This window comes from Antechinus flavipes, chromosome 6, assembly GCF_016432865.1.
Source record: "Antechinus flavipes isolate AdamAnt ecotype Samford, QLD, Australia chromosome 6, AdamAnt_v2, whole genome shotgun sequence".
Lineage (NCBI taxonomy): Eukaryota > Metazoa > Chordata > Mammalia > Dasyuromorphia > Dasyuridae > Antechinus > Antechinus flavipes.
Window position 1 is genome coordinate 189839178 of NC_067403.1, and position 27952 is coordinate 189867129.

Below are 27952 nucleotides of genomic sequence, written 5' to 3' on the forward strand. Positions count from 1 at the left end.
AAGGGCTTCATTTGAGAAGTAGATGGTGATCCTTAAATTGTCTACCTCTCAACTTGTGAGGCTCTACTGAAATTCTATATATGAAACCACTCTGTATTCTGGAGGGGTTATTTAGGTAAGAGGCAAGTAATTTCAAGTCTTCATTTTGTGATCTATCCAAAGTGGTTCCTGCTATTTCTGAGAATGTTCTGAAATTCTCAAAGAAATCCTCCAAACAAAAACAAATTTCAGGAGATGTTTTTTTTTTAAAAAAGAGAATTATAACATAGATGGAAGAGATTTTAGAGGTCATTGGGTCCTACTCTCTCATTTTACAATGAGGAAACTAAGGTATGGGAAAATTAAGTGACTTTCCCAGGATCACATGGATAGGGTCAGGTAGAATTTGAAGCCAAATCTTCCCGACTCCAAGCCTAGTGCCCTTTTTCTCTATGCAATTTGTTTTTTCCTTTAAACAGTAATATACCTTTTAGAAGTCAGCAGCAACAGTCATACAATCAATCATTGCTCTATGTCAGAAATGAACCCTAGGGGTTATCTGGTCCCACCTCTTATTTTATAGATGAGGAAACTGACCACAGAAGCACTAAGTGAGTTGCCCACATCGAACAGATCTGGCAAACTGGGATTCGAACTGATGCCTGGAATGCTAAATTCATTTGCCAAGTTCAACATCCCTTCCATTGTTTCCTACTATTTGATTTATTCAGTTAGCTATTCAACACAAGCTTCATGAGTACTATATTCAGAATCATGCTCTGGGTCCTAGAAAAGATCAGCAGGAGAATGAGATCCAGACCTAAAAGGGTAATAACAATAGCAACAACAATAATAATAAATCCTGACCTCAAAGGCTAATAATAGTAATAATAACATAATATCTTCTAGGTTAAAGAATGCTTTTACATCCATTATCTGATGCAGCTAGATGCCAGAAGGAGAGAGAGGTTTGGGGGGCAAGAAGCACTCTGTCTCAATTTTGCCATCTGTAAAATTGAGATTGTAAGAGCATCAACTTCACAGAGTTGTTATAGTGATCAAAATAACATATTATGTACTTTGTGTGCCTTATAAATTTTATATATATTTACATTAAATAATTGAAATTATTTGTCAATATAGATTAAAATATCTTAAGTTCAAACAACTAAATTATAATTAAATATAATTGCATGTCAATTAATTTAATAATAATTTGATTAAAATATGTTTGCATTAATTATAATTAGTATCATCTCATGATCTTTATAATAACTTTGTGAGGTAGACAGAACATTGATTCTTATCTCAAGTGTAGATTTTTTTTTTGCTGGTGTAGATTTTTTTGGTCTAGAAGACTGAGACCTGCTCTCAAGATCATGATCTAGTTCAAGTCCCATCACTACAATATCCTGACTGTGTGACTCTAGGCAAATCATTTAATCTCTTGTTGTCCCAGGAAACTTATTAAGGATAATTGTTGATCTACATTGGAAAAGTGAGTTTCCTCAATTCCTCTTGACACTGATTAAATCATAGACTTAGAAAAAGGAATAATATTAAAACTCACATTTATCTAATAGTCAACATTTATTAAATGCCTACTATGATCCAGGTACTATGCTAAACCTCTTTGAGTATTCTTATGGTTTACAAGTCAATTTACATAATTCTCATTTACATAATTCTCATTTGATCCTGCCTCTGAGATGCAGAACACAATTCTTTTTTATTATTATGCATTATATATATATATATATATATACATATATTCATGATGTTATTTTGAGGAAACATACTTAGAGAGGTATGGGATGATGACTTTTCCAAGTTCTATAGTAAGTCCATGACCAAGCTGGCACTGGTCCTTCTGCCAACCCAGGGCTCTTTCCATGTAAGCCACTGCAAGAACCTCTCTCTCATCTGCCGTAGGTACCGGAAAGTGATATCTAATGTCTGTGAAGGCGGTGTAGACCTGCAGCGGTATGTGTTCCAGCATCAATGTCCCCTGACAGCCCCCAGAGGATTGCAAGTCAGCATCAAAGGAGAGACAGTTGCTGTGAAGCCGGGAGAGGACATCACATTTGTGGTTAGACAGGAGCAGGTAAGTGAGCTGTTAAGCCTTCCTGTGGTGCTCCTGGAGGTTAGAATAATGATATGGCTCACCTTTGAACTCTACAGTTTTCATAGCAGTCTGACTGCCAAGAAAAATATTTAAGAGCTCTCCGGCGGCTTGAGGGTCCAACTTTTCATTCAAGTTTCTCTGCTCTCGGGGGGACCAAAGTAAAGTCAGTCACACCATATGGCTGAAGATTCAGCTTCTCAGTCTCATTCAACAAACATTTATTAACCACCTACTATGTGTGAAGCCTTGTGGTATTCACAAACAGACATGGCACAGAAAATACCCTCAAAATATCTATCATTTTAATAGAAGGGTCGAAAATAATAAACACAATATGAGATAGAATGGGACAATGACAAAGGAGATATTCCGTCAAAGTCCTCTGGAAAACTGAATGAAAGTTCAAAAGGAAGAGAGAGGCGAGGAAATTTTCTGAAGGAAATGAGAATTCCAGAAGGAAGTAAGAATTCTGAGAACATCAAAAATTGGGGTTAATAATAATTTATTATTATTTAGGTAGACAGAACATTGATTCTTGTCTCAAGTGTATGCTTTGCTGGTGTAGATTTTTTTGGTCTAGAAGACTGAGACCTGCTCTCAAGATCATGATCTAGTTCAAGTCCCATCACTACAATATCCTGACTGTGTGATTCTAGGCAAATCATTTAATCTCTCATTGTCCTTATCCTTTGTCCAATCCTTAATAGTTAAGACACATTTTGTTCTATGACTTTTTCATGCTCGTGACACTTCTGTAAGGTAGGTAGTGAAAGTCTTACCACCTACATTTTACATATGGGAAACTGAGGCATGGAAAAGTAAAGTACCTTGCTCAACAGATGGAAGAGGTGGGAGGCCAGCCCATGCCTTCGGGTTGCAAACCCAGTATCCTTTCTACTGTACCAAAGGGAAACCGAATGATACAGAAGAAAGCATGCTGCGTTTTAAATCAGAGGACCTATGACCTGCTACTTCTTATATATATTAATCTTAGGCAGGTTCATATAATTACTTGAGGCCTCAGTTTCTCATCTTTGAAAATGATGAGTTAGGATTAAATGTTCTATCTCAGTTCCTTTTCATCACCAAATCATATCATATTATCCTCCAGGACCTAATACCATTTTTATTAAATTAGCATAGATTTTAAGAATCTGGATACTTTAGGATTAGAGGAAAATATTAGTAAGAGAGTAAAATTGTTATGTTTTATGTATACTTATACTATACTATCTATTTTATATATTTATATTTTTCTCATTTCAAAATAAGTTAACAAGCATTTATTAAGCACCTTCTATGTACCAAACATTGTGTTCAGCAATAGAAGTACAGAGAAAGGCAAAAAAATCACACCTCTACTTACAAATAAGACATATACAGGAGAAATTGAAGAAAATCACAGAGGAAAGATGCTTAGATTAAAGGGAATCTACAAAGACTGCTTGTAAAAGGTAGGATTTTAGCTCAGAATTGAAGGAAGCTGTGGGAGCAGAGATAAGAAATAAATGATGAGGGTCATGCTGTGAAAATGACATTCACAAGTTAGGAGTTGGGTTATCTTGTATGAAGTATATTAAGGAGGCTACAGTTTTGCCAGTTTGGTTTCAGGGGGATTATATTAGTATGAATATCCATAATAATATTAGTAAAAACTACTCCCTTGTGAGGCAATATAGCCAACCTTGGAGACAGGAAGACCTGAATTAAGTTTCACCTTGTCACATCCTAACCATGTGATCCTAGACATCTTCAGAGACTAAATAAAAATTATAGTTGCAGAGGTGATGCTGAAAAATTGGAGGAGAGATTTTCCTCATTTGGGAGTTCTAACACGACTTAACTGTATGGCTCTGGGTAAGTCACATGACATTTCAGGAATCTAGGCAAAAACTCTAAGTTGCAGAGAGGATGATGATCTGCATTGGTGGAATTTCCTCACTTGAGAGTTCATCATATAAATAAAAGCATAGGTCCAATATCTATCCCTATCCCTATTGCCTGATTACTTTGATGTTGCTAGAGGGAAATGGTAAGGTTATTCTCTCATTATATGTTGACATATTCAGTTCTTTTCATTCTTCATCATTGTGATTCTATCAACAAACGGGCATAACCTATTTTTCAGGGGAATTGAGCCTATATTTTGAATGAACGGTACTTTTATTCTTCAGCTTCCAATACTCTAGAGTCCCACCTATCACTTTCATTGCCAAGGGCAGCTGCCAAAATATATCTCTAACTAGGAATGATAAAAGGGAAAGATTTTCCATAATGTAGAGGAAATAACACTCAATTTTCAGGCAGGAGACTCCACTTTGAGTGATGACTCTGCAACCAGCTACCTTGTGACCTTTGGCAAGTCATTCAACCTCAAATGATTTTGGAATTGAGAGAATTGAGAGAGAATTTAATTGATAGAGAGTTCAACTTGTAACTAAAGAAGAGCCTCCTCTACCATGTCTTCAACAAGTGGCTAACCATTCTTAACAAGTCGGTGATGAGGTTCTTATTACCTCCTAAGGCACTAATTGACATTCTACTCTTGGAGAGTTCTCATTATTATGTTTTTCTTTGCATTTATAGTGATGACAGCACACATTTAAATAGTGTTTTAAAATTTGCAAAATACATTGTATGTCATCTCATTTGGTCTACACAAAAATTCTGTAAGGGGGAATATTATGATTATTCCTATTTTACAGATGCTCAGGATCATACCCAATCAGGATTTGAATTCAGATCTTCCTGACTTTCAAATCCAGAAGTCTATATACTGTGTGACCTGACCATCTGAATGAATTCTGCTTAGCCACAGCCTTTTTCAGCTCACTATTAAGAGATTCACAGCAATCAAGACTGTTCAAAAAGTAAATGGGCTACCTCTGTAGATATACCTTGTTCCCTGTCATTGGAGATCAACCAGTGGGTGCTGGATGAATGCTTATCAGATATGACAAAGAGGAAACTTGAGTTTTTTTTTTACAGTTGTTGGATTTGATTACCTCAGAATCCTCTTCCATCACCATATTCCACATCTTCTTTTTTAATTTTCTTTGATCTCAAATCTAACACATTAAGATTCTTTGAACCTGTCTCAAGTATGATCTGACTGCAGAGACTATGTTCAGTTACTACATCTTCCTGAAGATTAGTCATGTCCCTAGAATAAGTGGGAGTTCCCTAATATTCTTCCAATTTTGGTCTGAGGAGGACTTGCATGTCCTATAGCAGATAACAAAGTTTTTCCATTGATCTTTACCTCTTAAATACAACTAGAAAGAAAATGTACAAGAAACATAACAATTTGCTGCCACCTATAGATAGAAATGAATATCAGACATGTCTATGCATCCCCATAAGAGAACCAAAGGCAGACTTAATGCTGAAACTCATAGTCTTGTAAGAGAGTTTGAATTTAAAAAAGGGATTTTGCTCACAGTGAAAGGATTACCCTTGACCTACCCTCCCTCTGCTTTTCCTGCCTATAGACACCACCGCCTAAAGAAAGGCAAGAAATGTAACCTTAGACGTAGTGAAATCATGCTAAAGCTTCCATATGCCCTTGTTTCTTTGAGAAAAGATACAGACATTATAGAAAATAGAATTTAGATAAAAAAGAAACCTAAAATACCCACTACTGAATAATAGAATAGATTTTATTCATTCTTATTATCATTGACGATAATACCAAATTCTATTTGTGTAGCTCTTTGAGGTTTATAAATTATATAAATGCATGAATCATTTGATCATTACAACCTTATAAGTACTAAATATAATATTCTCATTTGTCAGGTAAGTGAGAACTCCATAAAGTTACACATTTCTTGAAGACATAGACCATGTTTTTTTTTTTTTATTTGTATTGCTGGCACTTAACATGGAACATAGTATATAGGTTGATTGATGTCCGATAATCATTTATTGGTGTTGATAATGATAGAGAAGGTAAAAGAAGGGAGAAAGGATAGACATAGCTAGAAGCACCTATAGTAAGTGAGGGAAGATTCACATCACTCAATCAACAAACTATCTATTATGTGCTATGATGTCCAAGACACTGGCAGTGAGCATTAAACAAAAGTGAAATAAGTTCTGCATTTGAGGTTCTTATAAACTATTTGGGAGACAGCGCATAAAAATTGTATAGATGGGATGGACAGATAATAATAGATGGGACAAGCATTTATTTAGCACTTATTCTGTGACAACTATTGTTCTGAGCCCTAAAAACAAGTCAATCACTGAATCTACCGAAAGAAGACTACACATAAAGCTTTAGACACCAAAAAGAAGGTGAGAAGAGGAGGCTACCTGTAGGGGATTATGGAAAGAAAACAGTGAGAAGTATAGCATGGTGGTTTGGTTCTTAGCAGAATAAGACAAAATGTAATATATACAAAATGGATATAAGATAATTTGGGAGAGAAGGCATTAGCAACTTGGAGACCAGGAAACTTTCACATTAAAAACATTTGAGCTGAACCTTAAAGGAAGCTAGAGAATCAAACCAGTCATCAATCATATATAAGTTCTATTATATACTAAGCACTGTGTTAAGCTTCAGAAATACAAAGACAAAAAAAAAATGTGACATACTCCCTTTCTTCAAAAAGCTTACATTCAAATGGGAGACATAACGTATATATATGAATAAGCATAACATTATATGTGTACATAAAATGAGTAATAAGTTCTTTTTAGTCAGAAGGGCCCTAGCAAGTGGGAAAACCAGGAAAGGCCTTGTGGAGAAAGTAGCATTTGAAATGAATCTTGTCAAGAACCAAGAATTCCAAGATACAGAAGGGAGAGAGAAAACACTTCAGCCTTGGGGGAGAAGGCAGTTAAAGAAAGGGTGACAGAAGTCATGAAAACAGGAGTCAGATGATATGAGGAAATTATGTCCACTTTCTGATCCAGCCATACGTTTTATTCACTGTCCCACTCACAAGACACTCCACATTCTATCTCTATACATTTACACTATACATTGCTCCTATCTAAAGATAAATAGAACACATATAGAGATAAGTATGTACATTATCTTTTGAAGAGAAAGGAGAAAGCACTGAGTTTATTGGGGAGGTAGATCAGGAAGAGACTCTAAAAGGAAATGAAGAGGAAATGTATTCTAGGCATACGGTGCAACATATGAGGAAGTAAAATATGGGTTAATGGGTAAGTCATTGGGATTGATGGAGTAGGAATGGAATTAGTCCCTAGTAATTTCAGAAAATCATTTTTGTAGCAGACTGGAGGATGAATTAGTGGGGAGAGGGAGAAAGGGAAAAGAGGGAGGAAGAAATGGAAGATAGTAAACATTTATTAATCACTTAGTATGTGTCAGGCTTATGCTAAGTATTTTACAAATCTTATCTGATTTTATCCTCGCAACTACCCTAGAAAGTAGGTGCTACCATTATTCTCATTTTTTAGTTGAGAAAACTGAGGCAGCAGACTAGTAACTTGCCCAGGGTCTCACAGCTAATATGAGTCTGAAATCAAATTTGAATTCAGGTCTTCCTGACTCCAATTCCACTTAAAAGACACTCCACTTTTAACCAGTTGCCTCTGATTTTATTGATGATAAAAATTTGAGCTAGGATGGTGGCAGCATGAGTGGATGGAGAAGGGGGTGGAGGAGAAAGAAGGGGGAGGAGGTAAAAATGACAAGATATGGCAATTTCTTGGTATATGGAGTGAAGGATCTCAAAATGTCAAACTAGGTTGACCAGAAGAATGAAAAGTGGTTCAATAATTTCAGCAGAAAGAGGTAAATTTCAAAGAGGGAAGGATCTGGGGAAAAACATTCTCTATCTCCTCCACCATGCTTCTTTGATCATGTATCCCAACACAATTGTCTTACCACAATTGAGTGAACATTGCCTTTTATTTATCTGTTACTTGATAATGATATAGAGAGGTAGTACCAAATTGGGATTAGTAATCAAGAGAACTGGCTTCTCATCCCATCTTCTCTACTAAGCAGTTATCTTACCTTGGCCAAGGTGCTTCTCCATTCTGGACCTCATCTCCTTAGCCGTAGAACAAAGAAATTGGACAATATGATCTCTAAGGACCCTTATGATTCCGATGCTTGTTGTACTAATCTATTATACCTCCCAGCTCTAATAGTTATCTACATTATAAAGTCCTTCCCAACTCTTCACATTCTGTTCTATGGGCCCTTCCAGCACTAACATTATGTGAATACAAACAAGAATAAAGTAGTAACATGGATTTTCAGGGGCTATTTTAATATTTTATTATTACCATTTGGTCTAGCTATGTAGGCACACTGGGGAAATGAGTATTCTTCCACCCTGAAAAGTTGGATAAGTTACTGATTCCTTCACTCAATTTCCCCCATCTGTATATGGATAATATGGTTATTTAAAGGATAATGTTCACGGCAGGGAAGTATATGAGGCAGTAAACATCTTTTGTGGGTGATTAAATGCTGAGGCAGAGATGAGTTTTTGATAAGTGTGGAAGTTCTTTATTGCAATCTACCTCTGTATCTTGGGCATTGTTCCTACTACTGTGGATGACAAGATAAAAGGAAGTTCAACAAACCGTAGCATTATAAAGAAAAAAAAGAATAATGTTTTTCTTTCTTTATGGTAGATGGTTTAGAAAACTCTGTGATGTTTTTTTTCAAGGCATTATTGCAAAAAATCCTTCAGTAAATGTTATGAATTAGGTATAGGCAGAATGACATGATAAAAAGAGCACTGGTTTTGTTGTCTATGACTATGGGCAAGGCACTTCCTCTTACTGATCCAATTTTTGTTGTATCTAACCCCATTTAGAATATTCTTTGCAAAGATACTAGAGTAGCTTGTCATTTCCTTCTCCAGCTCATTTTACAGATGAGGAAACAGAGGCAAACAAGGTAAAATGCCCTGCTCAGGTCCCAGCTAGCAAGTGTCTGAGATCAGATTTGAACTCACAAAGATGAAACTTCCTGACTTTAGATCCTGAACTTTATCACTATGCTACATAGCTGCCCCTCCTTTTTTTATAAAATGATGATTATATCTGTGTTGCCTAACACAGAGAGTTGTTGTGAAAAACAAAGGAAATGATTATATAACTTTAATTATAAAGTCACAGAAATATAAACTAATATAATTCTTATCCATATATTTGAGTTCTTATTCAGAGGTATTTAATCAAGACTAAAAGAAATCAGAGGGTTGGTCTAAAAATAAAAAGCCTTTATTGGGGATCCCAATAGTGTTGAACATAACCCTAATTTTGGCTGGGAAATAATAAAATTCAATCCAATTTAACAAATAATCAGTGAACACCTAGTGTGATGAAAGCCATATGTTCAGTTACTGGGTCTTTGTCCTTAAGGAGCTCACAATTTAATGGACATTGGGCTTAGGAGTTAAATAAGATGTAGTCCAATGAAACAGTACAAAATCCATAAAAGCAATGCTTTGATTCTTCATACGAGAAAAGGAATACTCAGGCACTGTTTCATGAAAGATGAAGCATTTCAAATGGATATTAATGGATGGGTCATATTTCAGTATGAGTTATAGGAAGAAGAAATTCAAGATGTAAAGAATCATTTAGGGAAAAAAGTGTGAATCAGGAAAACAAAGGACATATGAGTGGAATTATATAAACATGTAATAAGATTTACTCAAAATTTAAATTGTTTCTGGTTTTTCTCTCCAAGGGAGATGTTCTTAATACAAAGTACCTGGTGGACCTTGGTGATGGCTTTAAGGCTGTCTATGTGAACCTCACTGCGACTGGGGAACCTATCCGACACCGCTATGAGAATCCAGGAATCTACCGTGTCTTTGTCAAAGCAGAGAATGCTGCTGGTCATGAGGAAACGGTGCTGTTTGTTCAAGTGAATTGTAAGTTGACTTTTTCATCTTTTAATTTTGTATTTTTTTATTGTTGTTGTTGTTGATTAATTTCAGTTGTATCCAATTCTTCATTACTCCTACTTAGAATTTTTTTGGTATTGAATGGTCATTTCCTTCTCCTGATCATTTTATAGATAAGAAAACTGAAGCAAATAGGGTGACCTCTTTACAGCTAGTGTCTCAGGCCAGATATGAACTTACATCTTCCCAACTTTAAGTCCCAGATTCTACTAGCTGCTCTAGATTTTTTTTTTTTTGGATGAGGCATTTGGGGTTAAAAGTGACTTGCCTAAGGTCACACAACTAGGAAGTGTTAAATTTCTGAGGCCTGATTTGAACTCAGATCCTCCTGATTTCAAGGCCGGTATTCTATCTACTACACCATCTAGCTGCCCCTGCTCTAGATTTTCTAATGCTTTCATTCAAATCCTGCCTCAGAACTTACTAGCAGTATTATCTCAGGCAGGTTCCTTAATCTCTCCTCCCCTCAATTCTTTTATTTGTAAAATGTGGATAATAAGTAGCACTGACTTCACATAGGTGCTATGAAAATCAAATGATTAATATATAAAGCCTTTGTAAACCTTACATCCCCCTACTAATGCTAATTGTTGATGACAACAATTACAGGATAATGTCAATCCTTTGAGGAAACATATATCTCTTCTCTTTGGAACTATGGTTCTTCTACCATGAAATCAATTGCCTTAAAATCCTAAGAATATTTATCATGTTGCTCTGAATATTGTCATGCTTTGTCTTTAAGTCTTACAGAAAATCTGAGCATAGCATTTATTTAGTGCTATGTGCACAATTATATAAATACATATAAAATATGTATTATATGTGTGGGTGTCCCAGAATAAGTAATAGGGATATGTTTATTTTGGAAATACATCCTCCACAAATTTGAGAAGCACACAAGAGGTGATGACTACCTTAGCATGTGTCTGGTAGGATGGGAACATTGTCACCATAACTGCTGGGAGCCTGGACAGGAAGACTAACAAAGGTCTTATTATATGAGGTAACTTCCATTCAAGTTTTCTTCTTTTTTTTCTTTGACACATTACTCAAATCTCCTTCATCCCATCTCTATTTGAAGTCCTCACACCTAGCTTTTCACTAGCTCTGCTGCTTCCATTCAAACAGATTCTGTGCTAATTCATTTTACTCCACAAAGATTGGTGAGAGGTGAACAAGAAGAACATCTGTCCATTTTGTCTATTTTCTCATAAAGATGCTATTTAAAACAATGAAATAGATTTAGGAGTTGCCCATATTTGCATCAGCGTGGGAGTTTGAAAGTTTACCTCCTGCAAAAGTCTTCTCTGTTTTGAAATCTTAAGGAAATGATATGGTATAATGGGGAAAGTATTGTATTTTTAGTCTGAGTTCAAATCCAGCTTCTGCCTAAGTGACCTTTTTACAAGTTATTTCAACTCTGTGGATTTAACTTTCTTTAATTCTAAAATATTGAGATCGAATTACATGGGCTCAGAAGTCACTTGAAAATTATGATCCTACAAAGTCAGTGAGCTGACATTGTTGATAAGGTGCCATGAACTACAAAGTAAATGAGAACATTCTTTAGTTACAGGGTAGGAATTCTTGATTCCTTTTTACATCCTTAACTCATTCACAGAAACTGCATTGGTTGATTGTAAATTGTGTAGAATATATTCAGGCCTTGTAGATTATTGTCCAGATGATTTCTTATGGAAACATGTGTTCCTATTGATCAGAGGCCATCTGTGTTTAGCTAGGTTTTATGTGTAAAAAGCAGGATCTCATTGAAACTGCCAGCAGAACTTCCTTGTTTCACCAGAAAGACAGAAAACCTACTGTCCTCATCACTTAATCTGTAAGGCCAAATCCCCAGGCATGCTTTTGGCCCAAGAATGCTGCTATTCTAGCCAAATTTTCAAACACGTTTGGATACTGAACTCTGAAGTCTGATGACTTCATTAGCTTGGTGCACTTTGTAGAAAGAGACAATATCAGTGCTGCAAATTACTCCATTGCTGCTATCTGGCAGGTTTACAAAAGTATAATAAAATAGTGATGGAAGTGATAAATAAATGTTCTGACTGAGTAAAGCAGGCTCATATCAGTTCAATACATATCTATTAAGTTTTTCCCTATATACTAGCCCTCCATTCAGAACTAGAAAAAGAACAGTACAAAAATGGCCTAATCCCTGACTTCAAAGAGCTTAAAATCTAACAATAGATATGCAAAAGTTTAAAAGATGTGTCTACAAAGCAGTGTGTGATCAGGACAAAGGAGAGCTCCAGACAGAGAGCTCGGATCAATGTAAGGGTAGAGGAATATTAGTTAGTGGATAGGGGAAGATCACATCTAAACTGAGACTCAAAGAAATAAATTCTAGACATGGGGGATGGTCTGTATATATTTCAAAGTTAGAGAGATCAGGACAAATTTGAGAGGTTCTTCATATCAGGTCAAGGAGTTTTGCTGCTGCTGCTGCTGCTGCTGCTGCTGCTGCTGCTGCTGCTTCTTCTTCTTCTTCTTCTTCTTCTTCTTCTTCTTCTTCTTCTTCTTCTTCTTCTTTTTCTCCTTCTTCTCCTTCTTCTTTTTTTTTTCATAGAAAGCAGAAATTCACTGAAAAGTTTTTATTTGGAAATAAGAGATCCACAATTGTTCCGTATTATTGGCCATATTCGACACCATGCTCTTAATAGAAATAACATTTATGTGGGAAAAAACCTTTGTAGTCTGTGAATAGAGACTACATATATAATGATTATATTGTTCAGGGTGAAAAACAGCAGTTCTGGAAGTTGCCATTCACTATGCAAGGAATTGAGAACAAATCTGACCAGAGGTCATTATAGGAAGGTCACAGAACTAGTTAAGTTGTTAGAGCAAGAATGTGATATATATGCACATATATATATATGTACATATACCTAAAATGCAGATGTGATATACATACATGGTAGATCTATGCATATGTGTATACATATGTCTTTATTCGCTGTATTACTGTATAACACTGTATTATTTAATACACACTGCAGTATGTGTGAAAACAATAGCTTCATATATAATTATTTATATAAAATACCTATCTTATTATATTTTTGTGTAGTATATACCTATAATATATATTATGCACATGTATAAAATCAAGAGAATCCATTCAGAAGCCAATCAACATATAAAATTGCAGCAAAACCCATCAGTCAGAAAAGTACTAAACTCTTCTGAAAGCTTGCAGACAGCTACTACTTTCCCTCTTATAAATATGTCAGAGAAGGACTACAACTCAGTGAAAATAATAAGAAATAGAGAGTATCACGGACAGTGTTTAAGCCTTTCCCAGAGAAACAGATTCAATGAGGCTTTAATATTATCAGCAACTCACAGTTACAAAGCACTTTCTAGTTTAAAAAGCACTTTCCTTATGACACACCATATAAGGTAAAAATAGTGTCATTTTCTCTATTTTATAGAGTAGGAGACTGAGGCTCCTAGGAGGCCAAAGGGGGGGAGGAAAAGCATCCTTTACCAGGTAAAACAACTAATTATTCAATGTTTGTTAAAATCCCACCTGAAAACCCCCTTTTCAGAATAAGCCTGGAATTCTTTTTACTTCATTATTCTTTCATGAATCCAGTGAATAAGCTATCATTTTTAAGAGAAGGAATGGCTTTCTTTATCTCATCATGACAGATGAGCAGATGGAAAGAATATTGGGCTTAGACTTAGGAAATTATTGTTGTTCAGTCATGTGCAATTCTTTGTGAATTTTCTTGGAAAAGATACAGAAGTGGTTTGCATTTTCTTGTTGAGCTCATTTTATAAATGAAGAAACAAAGTTAAAAAAGGTTAAGTGACTTGCTCAGAATCACACAGCTACTAAAAGTCTGAGGCCATATTTGGATTCAGGTCTTCCTGACTCCAAACCTGGAGCTTTATCCACTGACATATTCAAATTCTGCCTATGGTATTAATTAATTAATGAAATCCTGGTTAAATCATAAACTCTGTGTCATTCAACTTCCTAAGACTTTTTCATTAAGTCATAGAAGAGTTACAATTCACATTGATAGAGAGGAAGTTCTCAGAGCAAAAATTCCCCAGTGATAAAACCCCAGATCCTTTGGTTGTCCTTGTATCTCAGTCTTTAACAACTATCCTTCATCTATGGAGCTTATTTTCTTACTATAGGATAAAACTCCTTTTATTACATTTAAAAACACTATGAGTTATCTCTGAGCCTCAGTTTCCTTTTCTGTAAAATTAGGATAATAATTCTTACCCTTCCTATCCCAGAGAACTATTGTGAGGGGGAAAAGATATTATATACAAAGTACTTTGTAATCACAAAGCAGAACATAAACATGAGCTATTGTTATTCTTCTGTAAAGCAATTTTAATTTAATAAAAATCAATTAAAATTAAATTACTGAAAATCTATCCTGCATATTGTTTTCCCTACAAAATACTTTATGAGATATCAGAGAACTCATAGCAGAGACATCTAGGATATATGCTAATGATAATAATAATCACCACTGACATTTGTATATCAGATGCAGGTTTGCACAGTATGTCATGTGCCTGCTCTCGTTTGTTCCTTGCAATATTTCAGTGAATTAACCACCATGGATATTATCATCACCTTTTCAAAGCAATTAGGACTCAGAAGGTATAAATGATGTACCCATGGGCACACAGCTAGTAAGTGCCAGCGGGCAGACATCTCCAGTACCTTCTCCACTACACTATCTATGCTGCCCAATTAATATCTAATTGTGAAAGACTTTACAAAGTGACAAGCTCCAAAAAGGGGAGCTGATAATGACTTCCAGAGTCTTCTATGAAAATAAAAGGGACTTACTTTGGTACACTTAATATTATGGAATTAAAGTGAAATTTAAACTTCTAGGAACAAAAGGGAGAAATTACAAAGAAGTAGCTCTCAGTAAAATGTATACATGAAATGGGTTGCCTCTCTGCCACTAGAGGTTTTTAAGTAGGATATACACTTGTTGGATGTTGTATAGAAGGCAACTCATGGTTCATTTTGGGAATGGACTAGTTGATCTCTGAAGCTATTTCCAACTCTAAGATTTTAGGATCCTCCATTTAACATGTGAAAGCAATAACCTTATTTCAAAAGGAGATTTTGCAAGTAATCATATGATTTAGAACAAGAGAAGGTCTTAGAAATCATTTTGTTGCAAGCCTCTCACTTCATAAAATAGGAGTCAAGATGCTTTGCCCAGTCACACAGGTACTAGATAACAGAGACAGAACTTAACTCAAGTCATTTTTTTCACTAAATCACACTGCCTCATAGCAGTTACATTGCTACTTGAGTAAGACTCAATGTGACCTTAGTTGAACATAAAAATAGTTTTTCCTTTTTTTTTTAATTTAGTGATCTTTATTTAACTAGATAAATGACATCTCCTGGAGGTAGCGATGGCCTTTTCATTGGTATATTCTGGGAAAAGACCCAATGTAAGCTAGGCCCTTAGCTGAGAAAACATGGTATAGAGCTGGAGAAAGGACAAAATGACTTCCTAAATTGATGACTCTTTGACTAATGACTTTTTTTTTTTTTGTAATTCTCTCCAGCTCCTCTACGGGCTTTACACCTTGAAGTGGTTCCTGTTATTGGAGTAAACCAGGAAGTCAATCTCACTGCCATTCTGCTTCCCCAAAATCCCAATCTAACAGTCTTCTACTGGTGGATAGGAAACAACTTACAGGTACACCTTGGGCTTCTTTTGGTCAGTTTACAAACACCCCTGCTCTGAGTGCTATGATGATAGTTACAAAAAAGTGGGATTCAGACTCTCTTCTTAAAGGGCTTATACTCTACATGAGAAGATGAGCTATTTATAAGTGAAAAGATTATCCACAATTCATAATGATTCACAATGCTATCATAAAATAAAGATAATAAAAGATGTACATCAAAAGGGGAAGGAAAAGAAAATAGAATATATATATATATGTATATATGTAATAATTATTATTTTTACATGTATTTGTGGTGAGAAAGACAGAGGAAGGGGAGAGGAGGAATGAGAGAGCAAAAGAGGAGAAAGAAAAAAAAAGAAGAGAGGAGAGGTATGTGTATATATGTATTATGTACATATGTATGTACAGACATTGATTGTACCAGGCATTTTTTACAAATATTATCTCATTTGATGTTCACAACATCCCTGTGAGATAGTTACTATTAATATATCCAATTTTAGAAAAGAGGAAGCTGAAGCTAATAGAAGTTAGGGTAAGTGACTTGGCCAAGGTCATACAGGTACTAGGTATCTGAGACAGATTTTAATTTAGACTTTCTTGATTCAAGGCACAGATTTCTATATACTGCGCCACCAAAACAATCAGAAGGATGAGAAAGATCTGTGGTCTTGAATGAGCTTCCTGGAGGAGTCTCAAATGAGCCGATGAAATGAGTAGGAATCAGAAAATCAGAGGAGAAAGTAGAACTAGAGAGGAAGGGAATATAAAGCCTATCAGATGATCACCATCTATGGTATGGGGATGGGGATAGGGATGGGGAGTCAATGAGGTGAGAATTCATGTAACTGTAAAGGAAGAGTGGATAATAAAGCTCAAAAAGAGAGGTAAGGCTTGATCATGGAAGGCCTTGGATTCTTTCTATGTTGGCTTTTTGGCCTGTGGGCAGCTGCCAATGAAAAAATTTTAACGTTGTCTTGATGAGGTCAGAGCTATGTTTAAAGAAGATTAATTTGATAGCTTTGTAAAATATTGATCACAGGGGTGAAAGACTAGAGGAAGGATATTCAAGTGGGATGAAGCATCCTTTGAGATTATGAATCAATATTTCCTTCTTGGTTTGAAGTGAAGAGTGTAATACGTTCTTAAATTCAATGAACTCTCCCCAGTCCACAGAATCTTCATCATCATCATCATTGCTGACATTTACATGATATTTTAAAGTTTTCAATGTACTTCACATAGAATGCTTCAATTGATCCTCCCAACAATCCTTTTGTGGTTAATATTGCTAGCCTATATTATGGATATGGAAACAAAAGATCAAAAATGCCATGATTGACTGCTCATAGACCAAGCATAGGTTTGTAACTACAACTCCTGACTCCAAATCCAACACTCTCCATTACCCCTTTTGGGATAACTAGAATTTGTGATCATATCCTATTAGATCTGGAAAAGGAATAAAGGTCACTTAATTCATATCTCTAATTTTCATTTGAGGAAACTGAGACAAGTGATTTGTTATCTGAACAAGTGACTTATCTGATGTCATACAAGACAGAAATAGTATAGTTGAAATCATAGAATCATAGATCTAGAAGCAGAGGGGACCTTAGAGGCATCTAATCCAACTCACACATTTAAAGTTGAGAAAACTGAGGCTCAGAGAAATAAAGTTATTTATTCAAGGTCACACAGTCTTCTAACTTAAAATATAATGCATGTCCCCTCATACAATAGGTCATTATCTTTGCACCAAGTTAATATCAATGGCCTTAATGAATATACCTTATCATGGGATGATTTAGGCTCAGAGTTAGTTGCAGAGGGTCTCTTAGTTCATCTAATCCAACTTAATATATGGATTTGATCCTCCACAAGACACCAAGAAGTGAGGGAGTTGGGATGTTACAATGCCAATAAGCTTGGGAGTTCTGCATGCTGCCAAGAAATGGCATACTTCCATCGAAGAATCATTCACAGGGCAACAGACATTAGAAAAATCATGGCCACTTGGTCTTAGCAGATGCCAGCATCTGAGACTCACCTATGTTTGGACTTAATGTTCAGCCATCCTCTTGTATACAAAGAAACACTATCCTCTATTAGGAATTTCAAGGACACCTAACCTATCACACATGTGGAAGAGGAAAAAAGAGTAGAGGAATAATAAGAAGAATATCTCTATTCATGTTCATTTCTCAGAATTGTTCATCAAATAACAGAGCTGAAAGGGACCTTGGAAATAAGTATAAAATGTCACAAGTGGAATGGGACCTTAAAATCAAATATGGATTAGAAGTTAGAGAACAGCCAGCTTGGGCTCAGCAAGATTTGGGTTCAATATACATCTGTGACCTATAATGGCTGTGTGACTCTGGTAAAGTCACTTAACATTTCAGTGCTTCAGTAAACTCTCCAAAATTAAATTTCAGGCTAGATGCTGATTTGCTAATAATAATAATCATATCTTGGACAATCAGCTCAATTTCATTATTCCCTCTGAGAGAGACTCATGAAACTCTGCTCTCTGGCTTTAAGATATTTTTACATTGTTCCCAATGTAAACCCATATGTTGCCCTTACCACCATCATCCTTAACAGCCCATGTCTTTCCATTGTCAAAGCTTTCTTCCTTTAAGGAGCAATGCAGTAAAGTGGAAAGGCAGTGGATATCTGAGTTCTTATTGGATTTTGTCACTCATTAGTCATGCAATCTAAGGCAAGGATCATTGCCCCTCCTCAAAATTCAGTTTCCTAATTAAAAAAAAAATGTTAAAAGGCTTTGTGTAAATAAGCTCTAAATAAAATAAGATTTTGACTTAATGTTCTCTAGTCAACAAGCATTTATTAAATACCTACTATTGTGTGCCAGGCACTGTGCTAAATGCTAGATCACTAGAATCTGGTCCATTGCTATCATTCTGGAATCTAGATTATAAGGTAGCCTCCAGCCAGTATGGTCTATGTTCCATGTTCTAAGGTTTTTCCTGGTTCAGTTGGTCTTTGTGATTCTTGTGTTGCAACTATGACTGACAATATTCTTTCCTTTTATTCCAGCCCCTTCTCTCTCTGGATAATTTTCTTGTCACGCGATTTTCAGAAACAGGTGAAATCCGAGTAACCGTTCAAGCCTCCTGTGGGAATTCCATGCTCCAGGATTCCAAAGTCATCAGGGTTTTAGGTGAGCTAACTTTTCATTCTTCCTGCCTTTTACAAGCCCCACACTCCCAACGCTTTTTTAAACCAATCAACATTCTTACAGGAAACTAATGGTACAGTGGATAGACCCTTGGAAGGTCAAAAAATCTTAATCCAGATCCAATCTCTGACACTACTGTGTGATCCTCTGTTTGCTTCACTTTCTCATCTGTAAAAAGGGAATAATGATAGCTTCTACTTCCCACGGTCATTGTGTGGGTTGAGTTCATAACTGTAAAATGTTTAGCACAATACCTGCCACACAGTACATACTATATAAATGTTAATTATTATCATTAGTTATTTATAAACACAAGTATAAGATGACATATATGGCAAAGTGTTCTACTTGTAATCAAGAGGCCAGAGTTCACATTCATTCTCCCTCTGACACTTCTTAACTGTTGTAACCATGCACAAATTACTGCTTCTCAATTTCTTCATCTTAAAAATTGATTGGTGAACACTTAATAATAAAGATTTCATTATATTCCTCCAAACAACCCTGTAAAGTGACTAATGACCAATGAATACACGACTGGTAACTGGCACAACTCGTACCAAAACCCAAATCTGCTGACTTTAAATACAATGTAATTTCCCAAAAAGCAGCTGTCTCATCTATTTTCAACCTAAAATTTATTCCAAGTGTCTATTAATGGATCATCGCACCAAAAATTGGGGTTACTAACTGTAAGGCACTGTGAGCCTTTCTATTTCACTCCTATATAATGGGATAATGATGATATACTTTCCAGGTTGCTATATAAAAAGTGTGATGGTGAATGTGGAAATTACCATCATTATCATCAATCACAACTTTTGAGGTCTTAGTCTTCTCATTTGTAAAGTATATTGTTATTATAATTATTTATGTTGGACATTATTTGCGGTATATAGTTCTGCAATTTGTGTAATGTGTCATCAGTAATTATCAGCATCAGTAAATGGATGTATAGAGGTGATTAGAAAGGAATCTGAAGGCATGTTTTAGAATTCTCCTTCTGGCACTTATTTCTACATGACCTTGGGCAAGTATGGCAACTCAAGGGCTCAAAGTTATAAAAGGCCAGCTCTGACATTCTAACTTTCTCTGATTTTAAAGGGACAAATGGAGTAATGCATTTTTCCCCTTGTGACTTTAAAATTTTCCAATATTTTTTCTCTTCTTTTTAAGAGAATAACTAATTTAAACTAATATCAGTCAATTTCACTTTTGGGGGGAGGAAAGGGATTATTTCTCAGTTTTAGGGCATTCAGGATTTCAAAGCCCTTTGCCTTTCCCTCTGACAGTGGTAAATTGCCTTTCCACCATTGGCTGCTTGCTTGACAGCACAACGTGTTTTGCTGTGTCTTCTTAATTGGTAAAGGGGCAAGATACCTGAAAGATACCGAATGTCAGCTGAATTATTTACACTGGGGGAATGGGCTGTCAAAACAGGAATTAGCCTGTTCTGAAAAATAAAAAGAGAGTTGTCTAATCTTCAGAACTGGAGAGTGGGGGATGGAGTGGAGGAGAAGGCAACCTTTATGTAGTATGGACCTCAGTGTCAGTCAAATCTCTTGTGTTAATAACCTCAAAAACACCTCACTACCCTGTATATATTTCAAGATAATAAGCCAGCATTAGTGCAATAAACTAAATGAACTCAGGGTAGTTTTCTCATTGATATGTTAAGTGGGTTTCCTAAGAGCAACTGAATCCATTGAAATCGTGAATTGTTCTTTAAAAGCTGTCGAAAACACCATCATATTTTCAGTTATATTCAAGCAAGAAGTAGTTTTGTCATCTCCACCTTATTCAGTCAGTGAGAACCAGAGTACTAGGACTCATTGTTCCATAGTTTGGACTAGATAACCAGTGAACTTTTCTCTCTGGCAACACAGCTTCCAGAAGTCAACACCTCTTTTATTACTGTTAATCCACAGGGTTGATTCCTTCCTTCAACTTCATTTCCCCTTGCCTACTTTTGCTATGCCTCCCCTCCCAGTATCACTTCCCTTCCCCTCTGCCACTTCTCCTTTATCTTTCCCCACAGTACTTTCCAGTTTACTCTCCTTAACCATTCTTTCCCACACTTGTCTACCTCCCCACACTAGCCAACAGAATCCTGTATTTTAGAATCCTCACATTCTGGTTCTATGCCAAAAAAGATTAAGCCTTCCACAAAAGGTGAGACAATGTGCCTGGAGCTTACCTACTTAACAGGACACAGTGGGCTCTTTGAAGCAGAGACTCGGCTCTTGTGCTTTGCCCTCAGTTATTCAGTAATTATTCCAAGTAGCTTATGGGAAATGGAAACAAACATCAAACCTTGCCTCCTGGGATGGCAACTTGGTTTAGTTTTAAAATGGCTTTTTCTGGCCTTTAGGAATATTCTGTGTTCTTCTCCATTGTGCCAAGGATTCTTTTCCCACATTTAGACTAAAAATCTATGCCTGCATGTTTTGGAGAGGAAATCCCCTTCTATTGACAACTAAATTAGAGCTGTTCAAAAGTAAAGAATAAAAAGCTTCCTTTGCAGGCAGAGAGTTTTTCATCATTATTAAAGGTCTTCTATAAGAAGCTAGATGACTACTTGTTATGGAGTTATAGAGATGATTGCATTCCTTTTTGTTCAAAATTTAACTGATACTTTTTTCCTTAGTTCATGTCTCCCCATGCTATAGTGGAGAAGGTCTCAGACTTAAGAGTCACAAATACATGGGTTCAAATTTCATTTTACACACTTAATAGCTCTTCTTAGTGCCTCAGTTTCCTCATATGTATAAAGACTGGAGTGGACTTGATGACCTTTAAGAGCACTTCCAGCTTCTATGATCATTTATTATAGCCATGTAATATTTTATGACTATTATCATATAGCACAATTTGTATAGTATTATCGTACTTGATAGGGGTCTGCTTTGTGTGTAGTTCTCTGCCTCTACAAAAAAAAACTGTTATAAATATCTTGATGTGCACAGGACCTATTTTATCATTAATTTCTCACATTTAGCAGTAGAATGTCTGCATCAAGGGATATAGGCATTATAATCACTTTCTTGCCATAATTCCAAAGAGCTTTCTAGAATTGTTGGACCAATGTGCAGTTCTACTATTGTATATTTCTAGTGCATTATATTATTAGTGATATACTACTGGTGTATTAGGGTGCTTGTCTTTCTGCAACCTGGTAAAGGAGTTTATTTTTCAGTATGTTGGACTATGTGAGTTCTCTAAAATTCTTTGATTCCAACTCATTCCCTTGAGGCCATTCCCATCCAAAAATCATATGTCTAGTGCCCAAGATTCAGGCCCAGACTAACTAATTGAAAGAGGTCGATTACCAGTCTTTCTCCAAACAGGATATTTGTTTATTGGGGGGAGGGCTGATAGCAATACTAAAAGACTTCTAGTAAGTTATGGAGAAGTTGTGATCTGTAGCAATGAAAAATCATACAAATACTGACAAAATTTTAAGAATTACTCACCTAGCAAGGTTGATATAAGAAAAGGTCATGCCAATTCTATAATTTTTCAAATGAGGAATCTTTGATCACAGTGATAAAGTGACATATCCAAAGTCACAAAGGTAAGAAGCATGAGAAGTAGGATAAAGCTCTGTCATCCATGCCTGGAAGGAGTTTATAAATTAACTAAACAACTAATTATGGTTAATAATAGCAAAATTATTATAACTCACCTTTATACAATGACTCAAAAGTCTTGGTATAGCTTGAAACTATTAAAAACTGAAACTCTAATTTAAATATTAAAATATACATCCTCAGATATTATGTTTTAGTCTTATGAAGAGTTTTCTTCCCTCAACTCCATGACATAGTGTAGCTTCATTTTACAGAAAAGAAAACTAAAGGTCAGAAAAAGGAAAGAGATGTTACATATTGAAGAGTGTAGTAAAAAGAACACTAGATGGAAAATTAGCTAATGTGAATTGGAGTCCAGCTCTGCCACTTTATACAGGATATTTAATCTTTTGGGGTTTTGTCATCTGCCCTAGGACCCAATGAGATAACAAATTTAAAAGCAGACCAATTGCATGGAAAGAATTGAGAACTGAGGTAGGAGAAGGGAGTCAAGAGGCTAGGGTTTGAATATTAGATTTACTATTTTATTAGCTATATGAGTAAATAAATCTGAATTTCAGTTTCCTTATTTGAAAAATGCAGAAAACAGAATCTGCATCCCCCAATTCAGAGGCTGTTGTAAGGGAATGGCTACTGAAATCAGGGAGACTTATTGGAATATAAATATAAACTACGTAATGTTAGATTTTATGGCACAAACTATAAGCACTTCAGAGGTTCCCAGAAATCATTTTTAATTATCCAAATCATTTTGTCTCCATCTCTCTCCAGATCAGTTTCAAGTTCTGCCTCTGAAGTTCACCAAACACTTGGATATGTATAATCCCAACATCCCTGAATGGCGAGAAGACATTGGCTTGGTAGTCACCCGCCTCCTTTCTGAGGTGAGCCTCTGAAAGTATCATAACTTTTCCTGGGGAGAAGTCAAGAAAGGTCATGGACAAGATATTGTTCTTTCAAGGAAAATGGGCCAAACTCAATGATCAACCAAATAGCACCTCAGGGCCACCCAGAGAGGCAGGCAGATGGAGATGGGTATCACAGGGGTACCAGCTTGCTGGTCCCGGCAAAACAACACTGAACATTCAGTTCCAACACTGCCTAATTGGCAGTTAAGAGCAAATGCAGCTGTGAAAGAATTTTGGGCCAGATGGAAGGAAATGATGCTGATGCAGGAAAAGCCATAGCTTGCATGGGATATAGCTGTGGACTGGGGATGAGAGATGTATGTGTGTGAAGAGATGATTGGAGGGATTATGATACAATTAACTCTAACTGTAAATCTATAGCACAATCTCTAGATAATCAAAATTAATATCTGTCCAGTATGCTGATTTTTGCCTTTTTCATAGAAGTCATAATCAGTGGTGATAATTATAAATTGGCTGTCACAATGTCATTAATAAAACACCAAGGTTGCCACTGTCATGTTATCATTAGACAATGTTAATCATGATTATTATAGAAACTGATGTTGTCAGGGTCATCTTCTTTAACCCTCTTACTTTGTATTTGAGGAAACTAGTGGTCATAATTTGCTTAAGGTCATAAGGATATTAAACAGAAGAGTCTGGACTTCATACAAAGTCTTCTGACTCAGAATTTATTATTTTTGCCACTAATAATCTATTCATTAATGAGCCTTAAGTGCCTAGATGTGTTAGATACTATGTTGAGCGCTGGGGGGAAAGAGGCAAACATCAAGCAGTCCCTGATCATAAAAGACTTAAAGTCTAACAGGAAAGTCATGCAGAAAGACAGCATAGTATGGTGAAAGGAGAGCAGGACATGGTACTAGGAGATCTCAGGTCCAATTATGCCATTTAGTCTACTGTATCTGTATTATGAAGATGAACTTTCAACCTCACAGTTTTGGTGGACATCACAAAATGAAACAGATGTAAAATGGTTTGTAATTATAATAAGGTTTTAGAAGGATCAGCCATATTTACTAGGAACTCACAAGGAGCAATTATACTTCAGCCTCTATTGGACTCATTAGCATATTCATTCACATCAACCTGACTTCTAGGATATTATTTGGATATTCTCTTATTAATTACTTAAGCTCAAATCTCCCATGCCCATTTATTAAATATCACTTAGTAAAACAGAGAAACCTCTTTCCCCTAAGCACCTGCATTGATATCTAATTTATTCACAAACTGTAATAGAAAAGCATAAATAATTACTTAAATTATTTATGTTCTAATAAAGATCTTACTCTTAGCCATCACTATAATTGCAGATGGCTTCTTCTTACTTCTGGAAACATAGCTTCACCTTCAATTCACTCAACATACCAAGTAAAGTCTTTTATTAAGAATTTTCTTCAGTTTCTTTGCAAGAACAATGTTTATACTTTGTGGGATTCTCTCTATCTTCTTTCTCTCTTCTCCAATTTTTATCAAGTTAATTCTTTTCTCTTCTCAGTCCCTCCAAAAAGTGCCTTGAGAGAACTCTCTCAAACAATATTTTTAAACCATTAGTGTCAAAAACCTCCCGGAATCATAAAAAGTTAGGAATGATAGCTATAGCAGACTTTTGATACAAGTACTACATCACCATAAACTATTATGAGGACCCTGAGACAAGATACAATGAAGAGTAAGGTTTTGTCTTTAAGTATCTATAGTGCAGAACAACAGGTAGAACTTAAAATAGATTGTGCTAAATTATTCCCATAACAGTAGGCAGCATCTTCTGCAAAAGCAAGGTGACTAGTAAAAACCTAATTAAATTACATTCAAGACTTTCCACCATCTGATTCCAACCTACTTTTTTAGTACTATATTCATTTCTATGGATTCTGAAATTACAGCCAAATTGGAGTATTAGCTTTTTCATGATATTTCTTGCTCTCATCTACTAATATTTATAAAGTATGTTCCCCCTAATCTCTACCTTTCAAAATTATTCTCTTCCTTCAAGGTGCACTTCAGTTGCCAATTCTTCCATAAAGCCTATATAAGGTAGCTATTAATTGTTGAATTAAAAAAAATTAATATGCATAGTATTTTCAAGGCAATATTCTAAGTACATAGGCAAAAACAATTTAGTTTCTGTCTTTGAAGTATTTACATTTAACTGGGAATATACATATTTATAAGTAAATACCATGTGTATATGTATTTATCTATATATTCACACTCAACAAATCTAAGAGTATGAAAATAATAACTGAGAAATCAGAAAAAGGTAGAATCTGACATAAGATGTTAAAGAAGCCAAAGATTTTACAAGGCAAAGTGTTATAGATGAAACATGAAGGATCATGTGGAAGACTAGAGCAAAGAAGGAATGAAAGGAAATAATACAAAATAAGAGGCAGAAAATAGGTAGAAGCCAGATTATGGAATGTCTTAAATATGAGGCTAATAATTGTAATTTTAAAGGCATTAGGAAATTGTTGAAGACTTTGCTCCAAGAAGGGATGTTGGCTGTGGGGAGGATATATAGTTTCATTGAATTCAGGTAGGTACATTGTTAATAGTGAAAAGAGCTTTGGAAATCAGGAGATATGGGTTCTAATGCTGGCTTTTGCCAAAAAACTTTCTGTGAAACCAGGACCATATTATCTTTTTTCTCTAATTCTCACTTTCTTCATCCCTGATATGAACATATTATAATAGAAATTATCCCTTTCTCCTTTAACAATTCATTAATCTCTAAACCAAGTGCACTCCAAAAACAAACAAACAAACAAACAGCTATATAACAAGCTGACCATTGAATAGGATGCTATTTCTACAGGAAACCAATATCCCTGAAGAGTCTTTACTAACTGTGGTGAAACCAGGGCTTCCCACAACTGCTGACTTGCATGTGCTTCTGCCATCACCTAAACCAAAGAGGAAGAGGAGCATCCCAAATGATAAGGTAAGTCAACCATCTCTAGTAATTTAAATATACACATGTATAGCCTGTTAACCATCAGAATCATGGAAGTCATGTTGCCTTGAAGGCAACAGTGTGATATGCAACTTAAGATCTGAGTTTTGTGTCAAACTCTATCTCTAGCAGAGTGTTGTTAAATTCTTGCTGATTAATTGATCTTTATACATGTCACTTGGCTTCTCAAAGATTTAGTACTTTCCTCAATTCAATGGAAATAATGATCCTTATACTCCAACTACTACCTTAGAGGATATAGGGGAGGAAACTACTTTGTAAATCTGAAAGTGCTAAAGAAAGATGAATGACGTTATTATATTTTGTAGGAGGTTTCCTTGGATTTAGAGCTGTAAGGGGATCATCTAATCTAAACCCTTAATTCTACAGAGTAGAAACAGATATTCAAAAGGAAAGTAATTTGCCTAAGTCTTATGTCAGTGAAGGGCAGCTTCATTTCAGCTAAATGAGCTCTATGTTCTCTTATTGTCTTGTGAAAATGGGTGTTTATGGAGGTTTTGATCCTTTGAGTAACATAGTGTCCTAGGAAGAGTCTTGCAATTATCTTCAAAAATATCTCCTAATTGCCCATTCTCCTAATAACCTTTTCAAAGTATTTACCTCCTTGTTCTCTCTGTACCTTTTGATCACCTCCTCCTCCTGTATCTCTTCTTCACTGATTTCCTTGAAATTATTTTTTTAGGAATTCCTTGTTTCTTTTCCTCCATCTCCTTCATTAGTTCATTTTCTTTCTCCCATCTCTTAAATGGAAGTATCTCCCAAAGCTCTGTCCTAGATCTTCTTCAGTTCTCATTTACTCAAATAGATTCAGTTGTCACCTTAAAGCCAATAGCTTCAAATCTATATACACAGCACCGATTTCCTTCCTAATTCTTCCCTTCACTAGTCTCACATTTCTTATTGGCTTATGGACAATTCCACTGGAATTTCATGATTGTGCCTCAAACTCAATGGACCTCAATCATATTCTCTATTTAAACCTAAAATTTTTGCCTCATCTAATTCACCTAGATTTATAACCTCACAGTCATCTTTGGCTCTTCCCTCTTACTCTGCACATAAAATCAATTGTCAAGTCTTATTACCTTTTTTTTTTTCATTTTCTCTCCCATCTACCTTTTCCCCATTTTTTTTTAATTCTAGGCAATCCCACTAGTTTGGGCCCTTTTTGCTTTTCACTAGGATTCTATTGCTTCATGACTTTTCTTCTTTCAGTCTCTTTTCTCTCATTTATTTGATAATTTCTATGTGCCAGATATCAAGCCAAATTAAGAAAAGAAAAAATAATCCCTGGAGGACTGCACATTCTAAGGGGAAAAGGAACATACCATGTAAATATCTAAGTACACACAGAGATACAGAGGAAGGAAGGTGTAATGGGCTGAGGCTTGAGTTGATGCACTGAGGTCCCAAGCACATGAGGCTAAATAGTAATTGGACCTTACTCTATTAACATATAAGCTTGGAGAAAGAATGGCCTCCGCCCACTCTTTGTGCAAGTCCT

At 35.7% G+C, this 27952-nt stretch overlaps 1 protein-coding gene across 4 annotated transcripts in view; it reads left to right on the plus strand.

The window, feature by feature from the left end:
- The window catches only part of SORCS2 (sortilin related VPS10 domain containing receptor 2), a 1241960-nt gene that overhangs the window by 1177916 nt on the left and 36092 nt on the right, over nt 1-27952 (plus strand). For all 4 annotated transcript variants that reach the window (XM_051965561.1, XM_051965559.1, XM_051965560.1 and 1 more), the window contains exons 18-23: nt 1912-2083; nt 9801-9987; nt 15613-15746; nt 18805-18928; nt 23308-23420; nt 26290-26415. In XM_051965561.1, the coding sequence (XP_051821521.1) occupies nt 1912-2083; nt 9801-9987; nt 15613-15746; nt 18805-18928; nt 23308-23420; nt 26290-26415 (856 nt within the window). The remainder of the gene's footprint in view (nt 1-1911; nt 2084-9800; nt 9988-15612; nt 15747-18804; nt 18929-23307; nt 23421-26289; nt 26416-27952) is intronic.